Source organism: Cheilinus undulatus, linkage group 16, assembly GCF_018320785.1.
Source record: "Cheilinus undulatus linkage group 16, ASM1832078v1, whole genome shotgun sequence".
NCBI lineage: Eukaryota > Metazoa > Chordata > Actinopteri > Labriformes > Labridae > Cheilinus > Cheilinus undulatus.
In genome coordinates this window covers 42,934,475-42,961,606 of record NC_054880.1, presented here as the reverse complement: position 1 = coordinate 42,961,606, position 27,132 = coordinate 42,934,475, and the positions used below count along the sequence as shown (strand labels likewise).

Here is a 27,132-nt window from a genome sequence, read left to right as displayed (position 1 = left end):
AGTGCCGCTGCGTTCCTCGCTGTTTCTATGCAGTAACCGCTGCTTCAGAACTGGCTGCCAGTGTTAGGGCTGCATCTCAGAGACGCTGCATGGAGCCATGTCATGCACAGAGAATTTTAAGATTTGAGGTCTCTGCACCACGAGCCATTATCGTTTAAACAAGACAGGAAAACGATGAATACAGAGCCATATTTAACGTGTTGAAGCAAATATGTGCGTCCACATAGGTAGAATTTGTTTGAAATCTGTTTCTTCATAAACCAGATGAAATCCACAAGCTAAAATTTGTCTCTTTAATAAAGTTGTTCCAAAATCGATAGTATTTCTGAAGCTTTCTGTTCCCACACAGTTCACAATGTTGCAGGTAAAGATAAACACAGTACAAAAAAACACTTCTGGTTTGTGCTTTTCAAAGTAAAAGCCCACTTTAGCATTCCTTTGGAGAAACTCCCTTTGTATGTAAATAATGCTTTTATTTTGAAAAGCTACAAATATACACTGAATCCAGTCACTTGTAGGGAGTTTTACTGCAGTAAGTAATGACAGAGCTTTGACGGCAGGGAGACAAAGCCAACACGAAGCCTGGTATGAAAGCTGTTACGGCAGCAAAACATACTGCCAGTCTGGAAAAAAAAACGGTTACTGCATAGGAATGGCGAGGAGCGCTAGTGTCATCACAGTACCATCGCGTACTAAAACATAGTGGCCTCCTGGTGAGTTTATAAGCTCAAACTTACTCTAAATGTAGATTTCTAGGATATCTGGTGAGTTTTTTAGTTCAATATACATATGAGAGATAAAAATATCTATCCAACAAGATGAACTTGTCTGATCATGCAGGGTTCCTTTTAAGGTCTCCCTGTATATATTCAAGTCAACCATCAGCTGATAACATGTTAAAGCTGCATTACTTTTATCACACTTTATTAATTTCTTTAAATGTCATGTAAAAATTTGCAGCATCTTAGTGCACACCAGACTAGCATGGAGTTCTGAAATAAGCACCTCTGTCTCAACTAGGGACTGTAGCATGAGTCAGTTTGAATAAAAAAACAATTTTGACTTGAAATTGAATCAAATTGTGAAATATTAAAAGATTAAAAAAAAAACTCTAATTATTATTATATTTTTTATGAAAATGTCTGATGTGAATCTTTGAATAATGTAAGGTGTAATATCCAAACGCTGAAGGAAATAAGATCATATTCTGGGAGGTTATCATATTCTGATCATAGTGGTATTATTATGATAATTACCATGAGTATATATTATTTTTATTACTATTGATTTCATTTTTCGAAATGTGACTTGTTGCAGCATTCGAAAATTCAAACCTGGTTTATTTTTCTGTTAATTGCAGGGATGATGGGAGAAGTTTCATTTGACATGGAACCAATAATAATAATGAATTCAATTAAACCACTTCTATTGCAGGTGAAACAGTCTCAAAAATTCAGGTATTATCACTAAATAATACCTTGGAGGTATTTTACAGCTCATTAGTCTTTGCCAATTTAGTTTACGTGCCTAGTTATTTTCCCACTCGCCAGCCAAGGCGGCTGAAGCTCCCACTCTATTAAAAGTAAACTGTAATACATTGCCAGCTGTCATACAGGCAGATCAGGCACTGGGTCTAAAAAATTGCGAGCATGAGAAATAAGGATGACAGGATGATTTAAGTGGTGAAGCAGAGCGTACAGACTAAAAGCAGTGCTCTGAGTTTGACTTGAGCCAAAAACAGAACTGCATGGAGTAAAGAGGCTGCACTCATGCAAAGGATACTCACTCTATATGACTGAAACACTCCATCTTTTGTCAATGTAGGTCTTTATCAGAATGTGAGCCATAGTATTCTGTGCTAAATGTGTAAGACCAAAATGTTGTATTTTAAAAACAGATCATAGTTGCAGTGCAGAAAGTATCAGCTTTAATCAAACGTTCTGTACAGATAGATCTCCAAGTCAAAGTAAATAATAGCAAGTTAATGGTTTGTGGAAGTTCCTCAAAGTCATGTGAAATCACATCAGATTAGAAATGATTTTACTCTTTGAATTTATAACAGGAAGAGAAAAGTCTTAAATATCAGAATTTGCCTCAGCTGGCTGGAGGACTGAAGGTGCTGTCCGTGTTTGATTGACAGAAGCTGGCAGCTGTAGGGACACGGCATGTTTCACGGTAGGGCCATGGAAAACTTACTTGCTCTGTAGCCCACATGCCACAGGCAACCTGGATATTTTATTTGTATCCTAAGAAACATGCATCACCCGACTGGACCAAAGTGAGGTTAGCAGGCATGTTTACATGTTGTTTAAGGTTCTGCACAGCGGCTAAGTAGCGGTTTAGCTAGCAAAGAGGACTTAGTCATGCAAAATTCATGGTTGGTGTTGTTTTTCCAATCAAAGGTGACGAGATGTACGTCCATTTTATAAGATCAATTAAAGGAAGACTAGCTGGATGCTGATGTGGGTTATCTTTCACAGTCTGTTTCCTGTGTGGTCTTTAATAGCTTTAATAGCTTTAATAGCTTTAATAATAATAATAATAATAATAATAATTTAATAATCTAATAATAATCTTTGATTTTGAATTTTTTATTTGTTCTGATTTTATTTAATTTTTTTATTTTATTATAATTATATATTTATTGTTTTATATTATTATTTATTTTATTATATTGTTATTATTTTATGTATTTAATTAATGTATTTAATTCATATATTTTCTAAATTAGTTTAATTTGATTTGATATTGATATAGGAGATCTTTCATACCCTCAGCAATCAGACTCTATAATTCTACTATAAACAGATGACTACATAAGACTCCAGACAAATGAATTTCCCTTCGGGGATGAATAAAGTTATCTTTGTATTGTATTTTAATTCATTTAGCTGCCCTCATAAATGCCGAAGTTTTAGTGAATGTTTCAAAATGAGGTTTCCACATATGTAGAAGGACACGGGAACAGTGCAAAGTCAATTTTGGTTTAAGATGCATTCTCAAAGGAGAATGGACATTCACCTCAGATTTCAGTCAGACTTTTTTTTTATTATTAAATTTTTTAACATTACTAAAATTTTAATTATCATACTAGATCCAATATCTTTGTAAAACTACAGACTGTTTTTTATTATTAAAAGCTTTAAATAACATTAAATTCATATATAGAAAAAAATGATGAAATTAATAAATACAATTATTCTTAAAAATGAAATTAATTAAAATCAATGATTTTTGTATTATTTGAGTTTACAGATATTTTTCTGTAAACTAAGAGAAACTTGCATTGCAGCATTTAAAGAAGATTTGAGATGAGGAGAAATCCCTCTGGCTGAGGCAACCAGGTGCTTCTCTTGAGAATGTTTGTTAGCATTAGTACATTTATGGAAAGAATTTATTTTTGCACAGAAATATAGTCAGTAGCTTTCTTGAAAAAAAAAAGGAAAAAACAAAAACTGGCTGGTCAAATGGATGTTCTGTTTCTTTTACTTTCTTGTACCCCTCAGGGAAAATACTTTGGTCATTTTTGGTCATTGTTTGATCGATTGAGGTAACCTGACACGCCAGATGGATGTGTTTCACACATCTGGTAAACCTTCCATAGACTGTGTTTGGGAATGGGCGGAGGCTTTGAAAAAAACTTGTAGCGTGATTGGATGAACGTTCTGTCTATCACATCTTTACGAGCCAATTAGAGCAACAAAATTTGTGACATCGTAACCGCATCGAAACTAAACTCCATAGAGAACTGCATAACGCTCACCATTGCAGCTGTAGACATGTTAGTGCACAACTTTTGTCCTTTTTGAAAAGAAAGTATTGCCTCTCGACACTGATTGGTCCTGTCACTTTCTAAACAGGCCCAGACTGTTCAGATGGGAGCTTTGCAAGATGGATTCGCCAGAGAGAAACACAGAAATGGGCAAATCCATCTGCTTGGCAAGGTTACGACTGAGGTGCAGGACACTGAAAGTTATGACTTAAGGAGTCGATACTATTCTTCAGGAAATGTAAAAGCTAAATGATAGCTGCCTAAATGCTGCATTTTGGTGTCCTTTTTAGGTAAGTGGCACATTGGCAGCATACTTGGCCTTACAAACCTATTTACAATGCCAGAGTTTAGCAGCTTCTTCATTTGTCATAGTTTTCTTCACTACCTTACAGTGAAACTTGCAGTGTTCTTTCCTTTTGCCTTTGCATTTAGCAGGTAAAAGGGAAAGAACACAGAGAGGCAGTGAGAGATTAAGGCAAAAGCCAAGGTTAAATAAAGGTATTGATTAATCATTCCAATGCACATTTGCTTCATCAAGCCATTGCTGTTCTATTCTCTCCACAAGTCAGATAACTAAACTGAAGGAAGCTAAAAAGAATCAGAGGAGACACGAGTAATGGGATGTCAGTCTGAATTGGCATTTCACCTCTGGACACAATAAGGTGAACGTTGTCTGTGTTAGGACGTTTGAAGGATTTTCACTCTTCTTTCATGAAGATAGCTCCTTATTAAAGCCACCTCTGGATGAACTCAAGGTAGAAACTTGCTGAGACTGGTGAGTAATTAGTGTGTGGTCACGTTGTGAAGAGTTTGTTTGCTGCATTCTCAGAAAACGTGTGTCTTATTATATTCCTTAAAAACCTGAATGTTACCCATTGGCACTTGTCCTTTATAGCCTTAACTGTTTCCAAGGCAACCTGTATCGAGGGGAGATAGGATTGGCCAAGGAAGTTAAAGCTACATTTCTACATACAGCATTGCTCATACTTTCAGCCATTAGCCCTTTGTTTTTTTAGAACAGGATGTGTTGATAACTGGTCAGATTGCCATTGTATGTGTTTGGGATGACCAAAACCTTTCCTCTGGAGCACTTTCATTTTACTTCCACAGAAAGCCTTTAAATGGCAGCTAAAGGCCTTAACAATACATCAGATTTTGAAAAATGAAAATCTAGTTTTTCTCTTGGGCTTCCCCTGCTACTCCCCTCAGGCTTCGCCTGGTTGAGACTTGTTGCAAATCAGAATGAGAAACATATGGATAACTTATGGACAGGGTCATTGAGCAGATTGAGCAAACACTAAATTAAGTTTCAGAATAAAGCCCACTTGACAGACATAATGAAATCGCAGATAGATAGTTTAGACATAGTTTAGACACAGTTTAGCCAATTTAGAGTCACCATTTAACCTAACAAGCATGTCTTTGGTGGTAGTAGTGCTGTACCTACTGGAGAGTAGTGTTGTAGTACTTGAGAACGGTCTGGTCTCAAGACCACATTTTAAATGTTTTGGTCTTGTCTCGGTCTCAAGAGCATTTTTAATCGATCTTGTCTTGGTCTTGGACTGGCCGGACTCAGGATTTTCTATCAAGACCAGTCAAGACCAGCACTGATCTGCTTTTTCTTCAACTTAACTAATGTTATAATGAGAAGCACTTGCTAAAACAAGAAATTGTTACAACTGCAAAAACATGGACATCAGTCCATCTTATTTCTAGTCAGAAAAACCTCTGAACACTTACTTTAGGCCTAATTCACCTGACAAATCTGGGTAAAAATCTCATTTTCAGATATTTGATTCTGGACTTGCTAGTGGCTATACAAGCACAGCAAAAACTGGAGTGTTGAATTCTTAGTGTTAAAAATTTCAGTGTTGATACTCAAAGTGTAAAAGTCCATTTGGAGTTAAATGGCCTTCAGTGTTGGGAGTTATTTTTCAGTGTTGATCTGAACAGTGTTAATTTAATTCTGTTATTTAATTGTTTAACTGTTATTTCAAATCTGGGGGGCAGAGTTTTCCCATCATACCTTGGTGCAGAGCATTTAGATGTATTTTAGAAGTTTTACATGTTTTAGATGTATTCAGTTGTGTTTAGACGTTGCCTGTTGTACAGCTATAACTGTTGGAATTCCTTTGCTCATGTTTCTGGTGAATTATTGTTGTTTTCTTATGTTAGACATTTCTGCACCATGAGTGTAGCTGTCTATTCAGCTGGTTAAATCCTGACTGTGGTGATGGATTGCTGACTGAAAGTGGCAGTGCAAATGTCAAACTCAGGGCAAACACAGATGCTGTGACTGTCTTATTGCTCTGTACCTACCATGTGATACCTCACATTACCTGAGAAGTTTGATGTGAGTTGGCAATTAATAACTAATAAAAATTAAATATAAATTGCACTGTGTACAAAAACAACACTGTGAGTGTTAAAAATTAACACTATGAGGGATATTAATTTAACTCTTTCAAGAGAAATTTTGTAAACTCAGGGAAAGTGTTAAATTCAACACCATGGGGGTTAAATTAACACTGATGATTTGCTATGATAGGGTTAATATTTTACACTGTAAGAGTTGTTAGTTAACACTTTAATAGTGTTGAAATTTTAACACTTTAGAAAGTGTTAATTTAACACTCTATCAGTGGTTCCCATATAAACCCTAGCAGAGTGTTAATTTTAGCTCTTAGGGTGTTAAGTTTGCAGTTTCAAATTTGCAGTGAGAACTCATTATTATAGATATAGATTTGAGATTTTTGCATGTTGTGCTTTGAAAGAGTTGCAGACGACTTGTTTTTACTGGTAAAATTAATTTCAAAAAAGAAAACTAAAATATAAGAGAGGATACTCTTTAACTGTTCGACATTGTCAGGTTTTTTGAAATTGATTTTTATGGTCTCGGTCTCGGCTTGTCTCTGTCTTGGTCTTGACTCGGTCTCAACCCCCAAAAGTCTTGGTCTTGTCTTGGTCTCTGCGCCCTCTGGTTTTGGTCAACACCACCGGAGAGATTTTCACTCATGCAGGGAGAACATGCAAACTCTGCACAGAAAGGCCCTGACCAGGAACTGAACCAGGATCTTACTTGCTTTTTTTTTTCTTTTTTTTTTTTTGCAGTAAAGACAGTTGAGTAAAAGCTTTTCTTTTAGTGATATCAGTGAGCCGTGGTAACAATGTTAGAATAAGCCCCAGCTGCACTGGTATGTCAGAATGCATGAAGTAATTATTTTTCCCTGAAATCATGAAAACCTCAGTGTATTGAAACAACATCAATGTAGATTGCTTTAAACAGAGACATCCCTTTTACATGATTTAATTAGCTTTCTTTTTAAATCTGAAAATTCATTTTACCTTGCCCCTCTGTTTGTGCAGTGATTTTCCATTAGTCTGAAAAGCTTTACATTTTTATCTGTATATTGTATTGCAGATAACAGTTTAAAATTAACAGCATGAGGCAGACTGGCACAGCCATACAACCTATTATCAAAGCCCAAACACTACAAAAGAGAGTAACAAACCATCCAGGGGCCCAATTATAAATTGAAAGCTATAAAAGCAGTTCAGTTAGCATTGGCATGCAATCTTCTTGATGTTGGATAAATGTGTCTGTGTGTACCAGTATACTTGAGCTTGCAGGTGTGACCAAAGGATTTCTGTGATTTTTGTTTGAAAGAGTAATGTCAGTGGAGAGATAAGCCTGGAAAGCCAGGGGGATTTAGATGCTGCGAGGCAAACAGAGTCAAGGCTGTACTCAGATGTGTGATCTCTCTTCCCAGCTCCCAAAGCCCTGCCTCTCATCTGTCTTCAGGCTTTCCTTGAGGTCTGTCATGCTCACAGATCCCTCTTAGTTTAGTCTCATATATAGTGAATGGCTACTGAATGGCACATTATTTCGTTTTGCAGACAATGTCAGCAGCCATCAATTGTGTATGAGCTCTCTTTCACACCTCGGTGCCTCCCACAAAGCAGCTAGCCCCTTTTTTTGCACCTGCTGTTGGATGTGCAGGAAATGAGCATATGCAGAGATCATTTCAGTCTGTACTCACATGTGTTATGATGGGAGTATAGTTCTTGTTGGAGCACTTTTTTTCAAAGATAAATTAAAATAGTCAGAGGGGGTTTTAAGGCTGGACCTCTAACCTCAGACTTCTCAGCCTGTACTATGAAGTGCAGAATCAATGATTACACACACACTATTAGGCCTCGTCCACACGGGGAAAAATTCAGGAGTATACACAAATTTGTCATTTGGGGAGGCCGTAAACACTACTTCTTGAAACCAGGTCCCAGTAAGAGTACCTTGCCGCAGACTAGATGGCCAACATACATCCAGTCCATACCAGAAGTCCGTACATCTAAGGCTAGGCTTAGGCATTAAAGCCTGAGTGGTTAGGTTCAGGGTAAGGCAGTGGGGAAGGTGATATATTTGAGATCCAGCACCAGGGGTTAGGCTTAGGCGCGAAAAAGACTGACAAACACTGGCAGCTGAGTCCAACACGAAGAAGAAACTTCCGCTTGGGACTTCCGGCATGGATTGGATGTATAGCGACACCCATGTCGGCTATCTTGACTGCACTTGGGTCCCTCTCAGTCCCAGAGTGAACAAATCTTTAAACGCTTACCATGTGGACAGCCAACCGCATCTTTCTTGAAACAACTACATCATACCAAAACAACAATGGCGGAGTACAGGATTTTTGCTTTGCTGCAGAAGCTCCTGAGCTTATTGTGGCTTTTACCGAGAACAGCATACAAAAGATGTTTTTAAATCCCCTGCGGAGAACAACCAGAAGGCCAACCAGCCATAGACTGTAGAACTGGACAAACCCTGTGTGACGTCAACCGTCTGCTTACAGTAGGCGGACTCAAACTGCTTTTGAAGTCAATCCACGCAGGCATCCATATTGCAATCAGGGTCTCAGCCGAACTTTGGATCAGCCCACTAAGCGCGACTTCCTGACAGCTAGCTAGCTAGCATTCTGGTTGACAGAAATGTAGCTTTTACCTGTCAAGCTATCTGTCAGTCTAATGAGATACTCATGAAGACAGTAGCTAATGAAACTCGTTTGGTTGTTTGAACCAGGCTGTTAACCAGTTTAGTTCTTGTTTAAAAATGTCTGTTTAACAGGTGTCCAGACGGGACTTCCGGTGTTTCTGCAGCCAGTCTCAAGTGGACACATGCTGTATTGCATGTCATTTTTCAGGACTGGAGGTTGACGCTTGCAACCAGCAGAGTTTCTGGCATTTTTCTGTAATCTTCTCTCTTTTGGTGCATTTCCTTGGCAGCGTTACAGCGCCACTTACAGACTTGGCATACATACTACAGCGTTTTCAGAGGTTCCAAAGCCTGACAATCTGGAAAACCTTCGATAAACAGTGTTTGGGAAAGGGCAGAGCCTCTAAAAAAAAAAACTTCGAGGGTGATTGGATGAAAGTTCTGTCACATCTTTATGGGCCAATCAGAGCAACAAAACACATAATGTTGTAGCCACTACTGCGGTGTGCAGCTTACTGAGGAATAAACTCCATATAGAACTGCATAACGTGAACCATGGTGGCTGTAGACATGTCAGTACACAACTTTTGTTGTTTTTGAAAAGAAAACAACTCACTGCTGTTCTTCGTTCTTCTTTTAATCAAGAAATGTCGTCAAGTTCTGATAAAACTGGCGCTTTAGCAGCATCCACGATTATGTCTTCCACCATAATTGCTTAAATCACAACTCTGCCACGCCGAAAGTACTGCCCCTCGTTGCTGATTGGTCCTGTTACTTTCTAACCGGGCCAAAACGGTTCAGATGGGAGCTTTGCAAGATGGATTCACCAGTGTCCATCTGCTTTGCAAGGTTATGACCTTTGCCTTTAGAGACCCCAAAACATGCCATAAAGAACTTAAACATCCTCTGCCATCTTTGTTGATTTTGATTTTTAAATCAAATTACTTTCTGACAGGCATCCTGAAACTTGTTTACCACTTAGAGGTTAAATGGAGATAGACACAGAGTGAGAATGGGACACATGAACACCACAATCCTCTGAGCACACAGCCTACTTTTTCTCTTTCAACTTCACACTGCTGAATGAATATACTAACGACTATAGAGATGTACAGAAGTTATGTTTACAGCTCCAGTTACAGACTTGTAACTACTTTTATGTTGCCCAAAACAAAGATCAGCCACCATTAAATCCGTGTTCTGTAAGAAAGCCATCTTTAAACAGTTATCAGTTTAGTCATTCCCAGTAAAATGTTATGGGCCTATCCCTACCTAAATATGCAAAAACAACAGTAGGCTAAAACGGAGTACATGGCTGACTGCAACTATCTGGGATGTCTGTTGAAATGCCTGACTGAATTGTGTGTTCTGCCAGAGTGTTTGGGGTGTGTAATTGTGCTGTCCCTAATGTAGATTGAGGATTGAAGGAACCTTAAAGTTTAAAACATCAAGCCCTGTCGGCAGGAAACAGCTAACCTGACACACCAAATCAATTGAATATATTTCACACTAATCTGGGAATGCTCCCATAGAAAGTGTTTGAGAAGGGAAGGACTAGTCAGAAAATCTTCAGAAGGTGATCTGTCTGTCACATTCATGACTGGCTATCAGAGCGACAGATAGTGTAGTGCAAGCGTGCTCCTCTTGTGCAGGCCACCGCTGCTTTGGATCGTGAATGGCAGAGCTTCTTGTAAAATGGTCTCTGAGGCCGCTCAGGAGACGTACAAAAACAACTTCTGTGCCAAGACATGCTTTCAGTGTGGCTCTTTTAAGAAGAAATGCTTTCCAGTTCCGATCAAACTGCTGCTTTCCTACATCTACATCTGAGCTAACGGCTACCACCGAAGCATTCCCTGGATACACCAGAAAACCCCACCACAAACCCTCGCCGAAACAGAGCAGGACAAGAGCAAGACATATTTTCTGCCACAGAAAGCTTTCAGTGTTGCTCCTTGTCCCCGTTTAAAAAAAAAAAAACAGACGTCCAGTTCTGACTAAACTGCCGCTATGGCTAAGTGTGAGATAATCACTCCTCTAGCAGCCATTATATACAGCCACTCACAACGACTAACCCTTTCTCTGTAGCTTTCACACACTCATGCCCAAGCAAGCCGGCAGAAGAGTGAAAACACCTTCACAGCAAAACTTTAAGGGTTTTATTCTTTATTTACAGAAATGTGGTCCAGTTTTAGTAAAACAGGCGCCCTGTTTTGTTTTAATTTCTCAAGCAACAGACCAAATGCATCTGTGTAGACATGCAAATGATGCAATATTCATTTCAGCCATGTCACACTGTCCCACTGATCTGCAGCTGTGTGGAAACAAAGACAGACAAACTTAATAAATGCTGGCAAACATGGATAAAAAGATTCTTTACTTAAGGAAGCTGAGCTTTCTTGATGTTTAATGATGCTCGATCAGCGTGTTCATCTCTATTTTTTTTTCAAGGGTACGCACCATGTGATATGTTGACAATCTAACAACAATTTCTTGTTAATAGCTTTTAAATACACACTCACTAATCCAAATAATAGACATATGCTTATATGTGCACACAATCCTTGGATGGGATGGAGGGCTAATTTCTGCATTCCTCAGCCTCTCTAAGCAGAAGCGATGGGAGTTGCCAGCTTTTGTCCAGCCCATGTGGAGGGAACAGGACGCATTGATTGAATTGCTGCTTGACAAAGCAGAAACTGCTTATTGAGCTAATGCACCTACGTGTTGAGATCGATCTCGCAATGTCACTCCTAAATGCAGAGCAGGAAGTTGGAGAGAGAGGCTACAAGAACTGGAGAGGGATCACAAAAGAAAATGGAGAGTGATTTAAGATGTATACAGAGGCTGATAAACAAACATTTGCTCTACAGCCAACTGTGTTGGACTTCTTAAACATTTTGAGCGCTGGTAGCTCACGCCGAAAGATAGTAAGTGTATGATCTGCTTTCTCTCCACTATGAAATACAAGTCTGTTAATCCTTATCCAACTAAATATGATCATTGAGAAAATGTCTGTTTAAACAGAACTGGCAAACTGACATTTTGAATGTTTGTTATTGGGAAGCTTATAAAACTTTTTAGGTACCAGGATTTATTCTGGGCCTGCAGCTTGCATGAAAAGATATTTAGGTGTTGCAATGCTGCAGTTGATGGGCAACTGATTATTATTGGCTAATTAATACATATATATATATATATGATCCAATCATTTAGTGCTGATAGCAACTATTATAAAGGCAAATTAAATTGCAAGCCAAGAAGTAGTGAGCACATCAGCATTTTAAACCCAGTCCAGCTGGAATACAACCTCTCCACTTGTAAACAAATGTGTTGAAATTCTTGCTTAAATGAAACCATCAGATTAAAGCACATTAACCCATGTTAGCTGTCGGTACATTAGCTGATGCAATTATCTTGTGTCTCAGGTCCAGTCCAGGGTTGTCAAACTCAGGGCCGGGGGCCAGATCTGGCCTGCAGGGTCATATCATGTTTCTGTTCTAACTGGCCCACCAGCACAAGGTCTGCAGATTTCCTCCAGTATAAAAAAGTGATCTTAGCCTTGATTATTTGAAATATCCTTGTTAAGTCATGAAAATGTGAAAAATTAAAGAGTAAAAATGATTCGATAAAAAGTCAGAGATGTGGGAAAACAACTTAATATGTGTTTTCATTGTCTATTTCAAGAGATCTCACACAGTTTATACAGTGGTCTGTTGGTAAGAAAACCCATGAAGAGCCACTTCCTTAGGGTTTTATCCATAAAACAATAAATCATTGATAATTTTTGGCAACAACATGATGCTATAATTTTTCTGTTTTGGTCTTGGGTGGGCTCAGCTTGGCTTTGAAACAAGTAGGGGGGGCTCCAAGGAAAAAAAGTCCTAAACCCCTGTTCAAAATCATCATCTGATTGAGGGAAAAGTCCATTTCCAACTGACATCCTCACATTTTCCTCTCTGATCCACATCCTCTCACTCTGATTCTTGAACGTTTCCTTTCCCTTCTGTCTATTACTCAGTACTCACTTAAGGGTTTTTCTTTTTCCCCTCCCTCGAATACAGTTTGCCTGACTTAAGAGACACAATAAACCAATTAGTTCTAGGAAATGGGAATCCATTTTATTCTGTCCTTTTCCTCTTGCATCGTCTACCATTTACTGCAACTTTGTCTGCCTTTTTATTAAAAATGAAAACATTTCCTTCGAAGAAGCTTTTCACCAGCGAGGTCTAAGAAATTCATGATCTCGTTATTTTGAAGCACAAGCTTTTTGAGAGCCTTTTTGTGACGAATGGGTTTTATAGTATGCAACAGTATATAAGTACTCCGTCTCCCTGAGAGCATGACAAATTGAGGAACAGGATTGAAGACACCCAGGAAGAGAGTATCAGTCTTAATGTGGTCAAAGGTCATCCCACAGGAGACACGCCTCATACCGTCTTCTTCTCCGCCGTCCTCTGTCCTCGTCACCAGGAATGAGAGCTTAAGAACAGAAAAGAAGGGGAATAAAATAATGTAAGCAGATGATGTAAAGGGTAGACGGTGTGATGAATGGCAGGCCTCCTTCCTCTCAGCGTGTATGTGCGTGTTCGTTTGCTTCAGCTGCTGGCCAGCGTGCACCGCGGAGAGGGACGCATTGATGGACGAGGAGCATCCTTTGCTGTTTCAGCAGTGGAAGTGCTTAAAGCATCCGGGCCCCAGGGACAGGCCATGTCACCGTCTCCCATCCTGGTGACTTATGGAGCTGCCATCACAAACACCCAAGGGCTCTTGTTGCAGGCCTGGACTTGGGAAGGGGGTTGGGATTAAATAGACCACGTGATGATGGAAGCCAGACCTCCTGGAAGCATGAAAAAAAAAACTGTTTTGAAGCAGAAACCACTTAGTGTTGCTAAGTCTTCCTGTCAATACTTAAAGCTTGACGTATTCATGAAAAAAATGTGCATGAAAGGAACATTTTAGAGAGTAATATGAAGTCACCTTCAAAAGTCTTTAAATAGTTTAATCATTATTTCTCTGTTTATTTGTATTTCTTCTCAACCATCACCCTTGTTACCCTGCAGGAATAAATGAAAGAGATGGTGATAAATGACTTTGAGGTACACTGTGCAGAAAAGGCTGCCTTTTTTATACACTGCTGCCTTTGCACTTTGCACTTTACAGTCAAACATGGTTCTTCAGCTACGTTATACCTTAAGAGACAAAGAAATTTGCAGGAGTTGGTGTTTTATATGCTTCAAAATTATGTTCAATCTCTTGGAAGGGGAGGAAAAAGGGTCTATTTCCAGGTGTTTGTCCACTATTTGTGCTGCTGACTCAGCACATTAAATGTAATGCATCATTGTTTTTTGCAAGTGATGTTTATTGGCGATGGAAATTCAAATTGTGAGAATAAAGACTGTATGGATTGTGAGGCTGGTTAGGAGAAAGTATTTGCCACTCCAGTGCTCCTGGCATAGCCCTGTTCTTGGGATTGCACCAGTAATAGCACTTTTAGACTTAATTTACTGCCCAAACTAATAACCTGAAATGGAGAGTGTGATGAGAAAATCACTCAGATGCACACACGTTCACACACCCACCCACACACACACACGGTACATGCATGTCTGTACTAGCCCATTCTACTCTGACAGTGCTGTGCCCTCAATCAGTTCTAATGCAGTGAAATCAGTCATCCTGTTCATCTCTTTGTCTCATTCACACGTACCTTTCCTTTCCCTTTTAATCCTCATGGTCATCCATACATCTCCTCTTTCTCATGCCTGCTTCCTTTTTTTCTTTCCACTAAGGCTGTTAACATTAATGTGTTAACGCTTGTGATTAATTTTGAAACCTTAACCCGTTAAAAAATAAAAAAGCAATTTAATAATTTGATTAAGTTTGACCACAACTTCCTCCCAGCAGTGATGCGTGAGGAGACAGTCCCAGGTTTGCTTAATGGCAATTTTTTAAAAAATTTAAAAAAAGCTGGTGAATGTGTTTTTTATGTCTGGAATATTATTACTGTAACTCTGTCAAAGTTTGTCCTATTAGAAAAATTCCAACTGTGTTGGAAAGCTGAGAATTGTGGGCATGTGCACATACATGGTTCATTATGGTACTCGCAACCATATGACGTGGGCATTCATAGCAAAACAACAAAAGTATTGCGAGATCACTACACGGATTCTCAACACTGTAACTCCTCGAAAGTTTGTTCAATCTAAAAAATTCCAACGCTGACAGAGAGCTGAGAAGCTGTGCTTTCTGGAAATATATGATGTATAGTATATATATTACGGTAATGTCGAACAGCACCGTGAAAATGGCAGCTTTGGCAGAAGACGAGTGAGAAAGGAGAGTGAAGGAAGAGAGTAAAAGGAGAGCGAGCGAGAGTGGTGTTTGGTTTTAAAAAATAGTGTTAGTGGCATTTGTGCGTGTCTATCATGTTCAATAACAATATGTTACTTGAGAATGTTGAGAATACATTTTTCCACCTTTATTTTCACTAATTGTCGCCTATGTATATAGTTATCTTTTGCACTGTGTTTTGCACACCCAGAGTCCTAGACTCAGAAAATGACTGCTGATTGTTCTAAACATGTATAGGTTCACATTTCAAATGACATATCAAAACTTCATGAGCAATAACAACATTTCTTCTCATAAAAGTCATGAAAAACAAATCAGTTTTTGTATTTTTCTTCTTTTAAACTGCTGATAATTCCATATAATGTGTAATAATCATTAACCAGATGTTGAAAAGTCAAGTTCAAGTACTCCTGGGAAGAGAGACCAAAGCTCTCAGACTTAGGGCATTTCCTGACTATTTTACAGCCAGAATAACAAAATATGTCCAAATGGCCATTTTTAGACTGAGTAGGTAAAGGGTTAAGATAAAACAAAAACTGTGGGTACATGCTGCCGTGATGAACTGTCTTTACACTGAAGCACAACGAGTCTTAAGTTCCTCCTTCAGGAAAAGCACATCTTTGCTAGTGTTAGCAAAGATGCTAATAACAACACCGGATCAAGCCATGGGCTGTGTCTGAAACCACTCGCTCATGCCCTACTCCCTATCTACTATAGTGAGCAGCATATAGTGGACTCAACAGCAAAACACAAAAGTAATTCTGAAAACCACTCCGGCCCCGGGCAATGACGTCGTCTCACAATTAAAACTTTTAACAACTGCTCGTAGATTTCAAAGACAATGGCTGAGGATCGAAACTAAGGGTAGAATTTCCCTGAAAACTGACACTAAATGTGATGCATTTCCCCCAGAAAATAAAAATACTTAGATAAAAAAGCTTGTGTCTTTATAGTATAATAGTGTCATGTGTAAGGTTACTTATTTTGTCATAAAGATGATGGTCTCATGTCTTGTAATCCTCAGCGTTACTCCATTTTAAATTCTTAACATTTTTTTTTACAGATTTGGTTGAAGCCAACAAACAAAAACGTATTAAATTAAATTTTTATAGGTGTTCCTGTGCTCCTCTCATTCGTCCGTCATGTTTTAGAGCAGCAACCACTATGCATTATGGTAAATATTGCTGGGCTAGTGAGCACTGGTTGTTCACTCCTTTTCAGAATGCATTGTGGGATAGAATGAGTGCACTATATAGTGAATAACTGTGCAAACTCAGAATACGGACACCACTACAAAATGGTGTATTCACTATATAGTGAATAGTGAGTGATTTCAGACACAGCCATGGTCATACCACTCTCTTCAGATGCTCCAGGACAGTTTCCTTCTTCAGCTGCTCAGATAAATGCTGAAAAGTGCTCCAAAACTTTGAGACAGTCCTGTTTGTCAACAATAGTAATCCAGAGTAGGCATCAGCAAAACTGAAGTTAATTAGTGAACTTTACAAGCTGAAGACAGAAAATATGATGCATTCAGGTAAGCTCTGTAAATTAGATGACTGTATTCTATATATTATGATGTGATCAAATGTCACATAAAAATGGGAGCATGTAGTTTTTGATGAGAAATGTCAATAAATACAGTGTGAATATGTGTTTATATTTTAGGGATATACAATAGATGTGACAGACTGAATCATAGCTTTTTAACTCAATCGCTCTACTCAGCTGAGAACACTTGCAGATTAAATATTTGCCCTTGTGTGACTCAAAACCCTCCTTTTAACCAAAGAAAAGGGTCGCCCTAGCCTGCCAGATTTTTAAAAGTACTATTTCGCGGCCCAACTGCATATTTTGGTGCACTGGATTAAAAATGATTTGGAGATAGGTTGGATACAGATTGAACAAAACTCAATCCAAGACAGCCCTCTCCAATCAGTAATATTTCTTAGTAAAGCACACGGAAAAAATAATGAACGTCCAAAACCACTGGATACAAAATACATTAAATGTCTGGAAAAATGTTCGCTGAAAAGGAACAGGACCTACCTCAACATCAAGAGCCATACCTATAGCATGTAATACTGACTGTTACCCATCAGCGTGTGATATAGGCTTTGAAAGGAGGGCTAAATCAGGCCTAGTCACTATTAATCAACTGATAGGAAGGGACAGCTTGAAATCATTCACACAGCTACAGCAATGCTTTGGGCTACCCTGTAAAGACCTTTTCAGGTACTTTCCAATAAGGCACTATACAACAACTCACAGAGAGTGGGAACTAATTAAGAGACCTCCAACAGGGGTGGAACAATATTTTATTAACCTAACTGAAGGAAAATCAAGTGATAAAAGATATATTTCTAATATCTATAAAATTCTTCAAGAAGCTAATTCAGGAGACACTTTCTATGTTAAAGAAAAATGGGAGTTGGAAGCTAATGTCATAATGGAGGATGATGAGTGGGAGGAAAGCCACCTAAGTAGTCATAAGATCACAAACAGTCCAATGTGGAGAGAATTTAATTGGAAGGTTAAAATCAGGTACTTCAGGACTCCTCAAGTATTGTCTAGGTTTGATGGATGCTGGAGAGGCTGTGGCATGACAGGGGATCACACCCATATTTTTTGGGACTGTCCAATACTGCAGAAATTTTGGGATGATATTAGAAATAAGATAATAGTTATTTTAGGCATAGACTTACCTTTGAATCCATTAAATTACATGTTGGAATGCAAACCAAAATTTATACTGTGTGGTGATAAGTTACACATCTTAAAAGTATTACTTTTGGTTGCTAGAAAAATGATAACCATCTTTTGGATGTAAAATCTACCTCCCACGGAGCAAGAATGGACTAAAAGACTGAAAAATGTGTAAATTATGGAGGAAATGACTGCACAACTGCAATTCTACATAGATGTGCACCTCTAACTCTGTATTTGGCCAAATAGAGGAATATCTTTAATTTGTCTTGTCATCATTTTATATTTTGCTCACATTTGCTACTTACCTGGATATTAATTTCTTTTCTGAGACCAAAAAGGTAATGTCAATTGAAAATGTTGGTGTTGGAAGAGCTTTTTTTGTCAAGGACATTCAAATATTGTATGTTATCAATGTTTGACCCGGATTGTCAATAAAACAATAAAAAAAAAAAAAAAAAAAGAAGAAAAAAATTGCCTTTATTTTGTCTTTTCACCAAACTACAGAAAGTATTGATAGTGGTATCAATAAGGACTCAGATCAGTACTTTCAGTGTGCTTTACATAGAACCTCTAAAAATCTAAAAACAAAAACACACTTAAAATGTTTTTTTTTAAATGCTCTGATTGATTTTTTAGTCTAGCAACAGCACTTCTTTTAACACAAAATTCTGCCAGGAGGTATCAGACCTTTGAATGAGGTAGGAATGTATCAGGACCCAGACATTTGTATCAAATTCTCTCTTTCTGAGGAGTTTTTCATATTTTAGTGTAGACATTAATGCAAACGTGCCATAACTACTCCCATCTGCTGTTACTTGTTGTTACAACATGCTTCACTAGGCTGAGACTATCAACCTGAGGTCTTCATAAATAATTCAGTGAGGTCGTGTTTAACAAAACTTCCTCAAGCAAAGGTCTGAGACACCACCATGTCTACTTTGTGATGTGATAAAGTGCAATATATTCTGAAGGAGCCTTGTAGCCGTTTAAACTCCTAACAATTGACCGTCACATCAATTTCAAAACGTTTACTTCAATAGCAATTTAGCAATGTTTGTTCTGAAGTGTAGTAGCCTGGTAATAAAGTGATAATGAAAATAGATATAACAATAGAATATGAAAATAGATCACTTAATTAAAATGCTCAACACATTTTCAACAGCATTGACAACTCTTTCATTCACGCAGTTCAATTTATATTCTTAGCTGATCTGACCTAAAACTAAGTCTTGATGCATCCCCATTTCAACGACATACATATTTTGTCTTACTTTTGTTCTTGACATCACTGCATTTAATGACTGATGGCGTCCTGGTATTAAACTGCCTGTGGGGTAAAAGATCATGGATATATTCAATCTAGGCTCATGTAGGAGGCAGCCCTTTGTAAATCTGACACACTCCGGCGCTGGACGAGCTCATTTCATGCGCTTCGATTGCTGCCCTTAAACTGACAGCAGCGCATTAACGGTTTAACTACCCACCAGCCACTGCATTGCATGGCCAGGCACTTGATACCATAGATCGCCTCGCCGTCTCACAAGATGAGTGAAAAAAGTGGTATTCCACCAGCAGCTGACATGCTTTCTAGTCTACACCTTGGACAAAAGATGGCCCTAACTGTCTTTTTTCTGTGCCCTAAACTGCCTCAAACAGAGCTGCTACTACGGCAGCCGAGAGGGATTTTGATTATAGCAGTGGCCTAAAGTGCCATGGCGAGGCACATCCATGGGTGTCTGACTGCTGCTGGTGTGGGCTTGTTCAAAGAAAATAATGGGGGTGATCATTCTGACGTGTGTTGGACACAGCTGGTGTGTTTTTGGCTTATTTCTGTTTTGGTAGTTCTGGGTTTTGAAAATTGGTAAAAATGGGTTGATGTGGCAAAAGTCCTCAAAATGTGGCCAAACAATGGTAAAAAACGTGCAAAGATGCGACAAAAATGGGTTAAAAGTGATTAAAAAGTGGGCTACATGATGGTAAAAATAGGTCAAAAGGGATTTTTTCAAAAAGTGGCAAAATTGGTCAAAAAGTGGCCAAACAAAGGCATAAATTGCCAAAAAGTGGAAAAAATGGGCTGAAAGTGATTAAAGCAAGTGGCCGAACAATGGCAAAATGGATTTGAAATGATTTTAAAAATGTGGCTAAATTGGGATAAAAGTAGCGATTTGGCTTGTGGAAGATTAGGGTATAAAAAAAAAAGGTTAAAAATGGCAAAGATAAGAGATGAAAACGGGCTCCAATCAACGAAAAAGTGGAACAAAGGGACAGAAATGGGTTGCATGTGATGAAAGAAATGGCAAAAATGGCAAAAAGCAGCAAATATGGGTAAAAGGTGTCAAAGGAATTGGCAGAAATTGGCAGTAAAAGTGGTTAAATTGGTTAAAAGTAGCATGAAACCCGAAACCTGAAACAGGATGCTAGCACCAATGCTACTGATCCAGCACTCATGCACTGATATCATCAATAAATCCCCACTGGGGAGGGCTCATCCATTGGGTTTTCAGGGGCTCAGCTAATTCTGTGGGCAGGCCTGGTTACAGTACTTTCCATAAAGTTGTAGTAAAAACGTACTGTTGTACAAATTTCCAAGGCAAACCTAGACTTGTCTCAAAGCACACTTGTAGGCCTTGTCACACCTTTTGAGAACCTCTGAACTACAGATTATTATGTGAGGAATTATGTGTGTGGCACTTGTCCTTTCTGATCAATAGTGGCCCGATTCCGTTTGGGTATGCCAGTAATCTGGGAGCCAGCATCATAGCTCTGGCACCATAGCACTGAAAGAAGAAGCATTCAGTGTTTATATTGTCAGCTGCACCTGCAAGTCAAATATATATTCTCCTTAACATCAACCTTTTTACCTTCTGTTTACACTGACCTCCATTCATGCCTTAAAACTTTAGTGACACAAGAGGCATGTTAATCCAACCACACATGGCCACAGCCACAGGGGTGAAACAGCTACCTGCATGTCGCCACGGCCCCCTGTGGCCATGAAAAGCACCGAATCCTGCCTCCCAGCAGCTAATATGCTAAGCAGACAGAGTCCTTGTGTTTATGCAAATCTAGTCATGATGGAAGGGGAGCTGTAATAAGAGGGCCTCGGCTGGTCAAAATGAAGGCTATGGCACAGTGGAGCCTAAAAATGACAAGTCTGTCTGTCACCACAGAACAGCAGAGGGAGGAAACCAAAACACTAACCAATAACTCTGAAAGATAAATCAGCTCTGAGTCATTTAGGGAAGAATCTTTGATGTGTGAGCAGGTGTTCTACCTTCAACAGACGATGGAAACACCTGCTGTCATCACTGATCAGCTTGTACTTACAAGTGCAACAAGCAGCTGTGGTCTTCAGCCGTAAGTGAGCTACGGCTGACTGTATCCCTTCAGACCCCTTTCAGAAAAGCAGAAAAATGATGCAAGTAACAACCAAAGATTTCACTGACTTGTTTTGCTGGTTTTTTTTCTGCTGTGCTGATGCAAAGTTCTGAATTGAAGATACTTTGTGCTTCTATGTGGTTTAAACCAGGACACGGATGATACATATTGCTTTAAAATATATAAAGAAGAAAAATGAATGTGTAAAAATCTAAATATCGTGTAGAGGGACTAAGTTTTTAACCTAAAGAGTCCTCTGCCACTATTACCCACTGTAACCTGAATTTAAACAATAGTGAACTAATAGCACAGTTACCAACAGAACAGCAGGCTTTATAACCTAACATGCCAGATGGATTTGCTTCACACATCCATCTGGTAAATCTCTCATAGGCTGCGTTTGGAAGAGGGCAGAGCCTTTGAAAAAAATCTTGGTGGGTGATTGGATGAATGTTCTGTCTGTTGCATCTTTACGGGCCAATCAGAGCAACAAAACACGTGACGTAGTAGCCCCAAACTGAGGTACGCCGCTAAACTCCATGGAGGGCTGCATAACACGAACCACGGTGACTATAGACATGTCAGTACATGACTTTTGTCATTTTTGAAAAGAAAACAACTCACTACTGTTCTTTGTTTTTTATTCTTTACGAAGAAATGTCATCAAGTTCTGATAAAACTGGCGCTTTAGCAGCATCCACGCTAATGTCTTCACGGCGGAAACATGACGTAAGCAAGCAGCAACAAGAGGTTGGTGCAATAATGGCGGGAGAGAATAGCGTGGATGCTGCTAAAGTGCCAGTTTTATTAGAACTTGACAACATCTCTCTGTTACAAGAACAGCAGTGATTTGTTTTATTAACGACAAAAGTCATGTATTGACATGTCTACAGTCGCCATGGTACGCGTTATGTAGTTCCTAATGGAGTTTTTCAAAGGCTCTGCCCTTTTCCAAACACTGTCTGTGAGTGGTTTACCAGATGGATGTGTGAAAAAAATTCATACCGCGTGCCAGGATACCACAAAACAATGCTGCTTCAAATTTACACACTATCTAACATTTGACAGCCTCTGTGTTTTTGTCACTATTATGCAATGCAAAAGCATGTAACTGGTAGCCAAAGCCTGCTGAAAAACCCTCCAATTAAAACAATTCTGCAAAGAAGAGTGGGCCAAAATGCCTACATTGTGATGCAAAAGACTCATAGCCAGTTATCACAAATGTTAACTTGCAATTGTTGCCACCAAGAGCGGAACAACCAGTGAGTCGGTTAAGCGGGGGGTTGGCTTTTTCACAAAGGGCCTAAAGTTCTGAAAGGTTTCAGTGTGACCAAAAAATTAGATAAAAATTAGGAAGGGGGCGTCATGCCTCAGGCTCTTTATATGAATGCTTTTTCAGGAAGTGTCCACCATTCCAACTTAGCTGAATGGGCCTGCTCTAGTATAGGTAGAGCATTGATCCTATTATATCTATCTATCTATCTATCTATCTATCTATCTATCTATATATATATATATATATATATCAATGCATTTTTAAACCTGAAAATGGAAGTGGACTTATACAGATGAATGTTGTTTGTGCAGCCAAAGCGGCCTGACTGTCATTGGAAATGGATTCAAGATGTTTTGAAGCTTGAGATAGAAAAGCAAGCATGCTTATGAGGCCCATGAAAACTGTGTTGTTGTATATGATCCATTTTGCATCCCTGCGGGCCAGTCCAGTCCGGTTCCTGTGGAGAGACTGAGTTTCATCCAAAGTCCAGCACATGTGCTGGCCAGCTCCCCCACTGTGTGGGAGAGTGTGACTGAGACTGTAAGCTGGATGGCCATGTGCACACATGTTTGTGTGAATCTCTGCGTGTCCATCTATAATGCATGTTCGGCTCTGGCAGCTTTATTCCTACTTGAGGGATTTATTGTTTGAGATGCAGCGAGATCAGAAGCATCTCCACATGACATGTCTGTATTTTAGCCAATTTGCTGTATATTTAGCCATTATACTATATATCATGAGGGGAAATAGAAGCTACAATTGTGTCTTTGACAGCAACACTGAAACAAGAGGTTCAGGAGCAAGAGATTGGCTGAACCTTCCATGAACTTGATTTGCATAATAACACACAATTAGACAAGGTTCTGTCAATACTGGGCTCACTTATTTGCATGCAAGTGCATGACTGGACAAGCGATGATGATAAACACGGAATCCATTAGTGATGGATGGACTCAGATCATAACATTTAATTCTAAGGGTGAAAAAACTGAAATTTAAATGTACTTTAGAGATAAAATTTATGTTTTATTTTGCTCTCCTTGGATTCGGGGTTACCATAACTCATTACTGTTCAAGGATCAGCATTGTTTTTCTAACCAGAAAAATTGCTGTATTAATGCATTATTCAGTAAGTCATTGCCTTGGTCAGGAATGCTATTACATCCTTCTCTCTCCTCCCTCTTCAGCTCTGCCCAGCTACACATGTGGTAATCCTGGACAGCTACTCAACGGTCACCAGCAGGGGTCCACATTCAACATCGGGGACAAAATCCGCTACAGCTGCAGCCCGGGCTATGTGCTGGAGGGTCACACCACCCTGTCCTGCCTCGCCACTTCAGCGGGTACCGCTGCCTGGGATTTTCCGCTTCCCTACTGCAGAGGTAGGTAATGCTCGATAAATGACAGAAAAGTTATTTTAAAGTGTGTTTGCTCTCATTGAATGCATCTTAATTAAGCTTTTTAGAAGATGTATAACCCTGGTGAACCAACAACCATACTTTTGCTTTGCTAGTGATAGTTTAAAATATGTTAACATCATAACAGGAGAATTTGTAAACTCAGAGTTTTTATTTGTCATTCATATCTATGCCTCTTATGGTGCAGGTCAGTGGTTTTCAATTTTTTCTTGCCAAAGGCATAGCTAAGATGAAGCCAACATTTCAAAGCACACCAGACCAATAGCCTCTTACATGTTACAGTAAATCAAGAGTCTAGCATCTGTTCATGCAGGCCATGGAATCAAGAACTGCCATATAATTGAGATCAGATGATCTCACACAAGCCCTCATCAGTAAACTGACACGCCAGATGGATGTGTTTCACACATCCATCTGGTAAACCTTCCATAGACGGTGTTTAGGAAAGGGCAGAGGCTTAAAAAAAAAACACTCTGAGGGTGATTGGATGAACGTTCTGTCTGCATTATTGAAATGTGCCGCTATCAAGCAGTAAACTCCTTATACTCCAACGCTGTTCTTTGTTCTTCTTTTAACAAAGAAATGTCGTCACGTTCTGATAACACTGCCTTTTTAGCAGAATCCACGCTAATGTCATCCCCCACAATTGTACCGGCCGCTTGTCACTACTTGCTTACGTCACAACTCTGTCTTGCCCAAACGTACTACTTCTTACTCCTGATTGGACCTGACACTTTCTAACCGGTCCCGAACTGTTCAGATGGGGGCGTTGCAAGATGGACTCGCCAGTGAGAAACACAGAAACGGGCGAATCCATCTGCTTTGCAAGGTTACCTCATCAGCTGATGGCAAGCAAGTTCATTCCAAGTACGATATAGCAAATAGCTCTCATACTGCCATATTTAAACTGCTTTTGTCTGGCTATGCTTTGCTGCACAAGCGTCTTTTTACAGCCTTCCTCCACCCCAGCTCTTCCTTTATTCTACCTCTGACTTTATCAGCATCATAACTGCTAATACAGAAAAACTATTTATAACCACACATCATGTGTGGTTCTGACTGAACTTAGGTTATTGTGTAGTTGTAGTAATTATGTATGGTTGTGCATATTCCAAGACTTGGCTCGAGACACACCATTTGAGAACCACTGGTCTAGGTATTAGACCTTGACCTTGGTTAGAATGTTGTAAAGATTCACCTTAGACATTCCCCCATCTTAAATGTGACTCACAACTAAAACATTAAACCTAAAATAATATTTATATTAGTCTCTCCTTTAAAACATGCAATGCTAAAGATGACAACACTGACCTTTTTTTCAAATGCACATTTATTTTATAGTTTTTTACACTCCAATTGATAAAAAAAACCTAACCTAGGGCCTGTACACACTCCCCATAAATTACTTACGCCCCTACATGACCTGACAGGCGTTTCTGTGGTTACGCTGATATCTTATTTACCATGACAGGACCTCATGTGTTAGCTCCCAGTCAGGTGCTTGTGCCAGTTGTCCTCCCCTCACTGTTAGCAAGCACCCCCGCGGCAGCGACACCTGCATTCTCTGACCTATCCTGACACACTTCTAGAAAAATAAATCACTGTAGGCCTTTGTGATGCCTTTGTACATGAAATATGCTCTGTTTGAAAGTGAATTCTTACTTAGCTAAAATGAATGACATTCATATTTAGTTTATGTGGCCATTTGCTGTGCCTGTGTGTGTTCATGTGACCAATGGCTTGTGTCAGTGTGCCTGCTGAGCAGGACACTGAGACACTGTGCCATCTGTAACCAGGCCGGGAGTCAGGAAGCCCACATAGGAGCACACATGGCTGGGCACCACGCGCCAGCACAGTCCACAAAAACCCAGGCACATGCACCAGGCTGTACTCCACATTTTGTGTGTGTGCCTCACGTTTTCTTACAGTTTGTGTCACCCCTTCTCTCTCTCTCTTTGCGCCATAATTCACCAACAATTTTCAGTTTGGACCCAAGCTCTCTCTTTCACTCTCTTCCTCCATGCCCGCCCAGCTCCTGAAAAATTGCTCAAGCACTAAAGGATGTGATTATCCTACCTTTTCAGCAGAAATTACACGCCAACAAGTTTTAGAAACTGGCAATTTCCCCTGCGAATTAATTGAGGTCTCCTAGTGCCACATAAAAGTCAGCGTGCACACCTGAGTGCTCTTTCATAAGTATTGTTAGACACTCCAATTATAGAGGCTGTCCATATGTGTAAAAGCAGCACTATAGCTGTACTGTTGGAGTGGGGGAGAACATTTGGCACGGTCACCGTTCTGGACTGAGGAGAGGGCAAACGTGCCAGCGCTGTCGGGCCATAGATGATAGCCAGCCATTGATGGCACAGATAATGTTTTACATTCCCTGTCCTATGCTCATCAATTTGTTCTCCAGCCATAATCTCCTGAGGATACTTCATTTAACATCACTCTTCGGTTCACTTTCTGACACTCTCTCTCTGCCTAAATCTGTTCACAGTCTACGCCATCCTTTTTCTCTTTCATAGTTTAGCGGCTGCATATCTCTGTGGAAAAAGGTTTACTTTTGACAAGGTCTAATGTCACTGCTCAAACCCAAAGCATTACACACAAATCTTGCTCTATCTTTGGTGTGTGGATATCAATTTTAAAAGTATCTCATCACATTTGTCTGTATAAAAATATAGTTGCATTTGCATTTGTGTGCATTTTGGGCTTATATTGAGCTTGAACATATTTATAGCATGCATGCATGTGCCATTTCTTGGTTACCATGACACTCTAAATTTAATGGGAAACCATGACATCCTAAGTGACAGCCTGAAAACATGCACTGTTCAACCATGGGAAACATCTTGACATCTGCAATTGAATGAGGAAAAATGTAATAAGCTTCTGCACACCTCATGTATTGAGCTGTTCAGCAGTATTAGGTTTCATTCAGGACCATTTTTAGTTTTCCGTTGTTGTTGAGCGCTTGCATCTGCCAGTAGCAGCCGCAAAAAAGGAGAGAGTGATGGTGAGAGTCAAGGTGAAGGGGAGAGTTTAGAGTCAGAGACTTCCCTTCAAGTGTGAAGAAACCGTCTTGCACGGAATATCAATGCACTTCCTCATCCTTTCTTCTGTCTGCCGTCTACTTCCTGTCACTCCCACTGCAACAATCACCTGTCACCCTGTTGCCATCTCTCTCTTTCTTTATTGTCCACCCTCCCTCTGCACTTTTTCTCCCTCCCATCCT

General features: G+C 39.5%; 1 protein-coding gene across 1 annotated transcript in view; it reads left to right on the top strand.

Annotated features, from left to right (window-relative positions):
- csmd2 (CUB and Sushi multiple domains 2) overlaps positions 1–27,132 on the top strand; it is a 443,344-nt gene that overhangs the window by 115,366 nt on the left and 300,846 nt on the right. Inside the window, exon 4 of the mRNA XM_041809040.1 lies at positions 23,664–23,858. Within this exon, the coding sequence (XP_041664974.1) occupies positions 23,664–23,858 (195 nt within the window). The remainder of the gene's footprint in view (positions 1–23,663; positions 23,859–27,132) is intronic.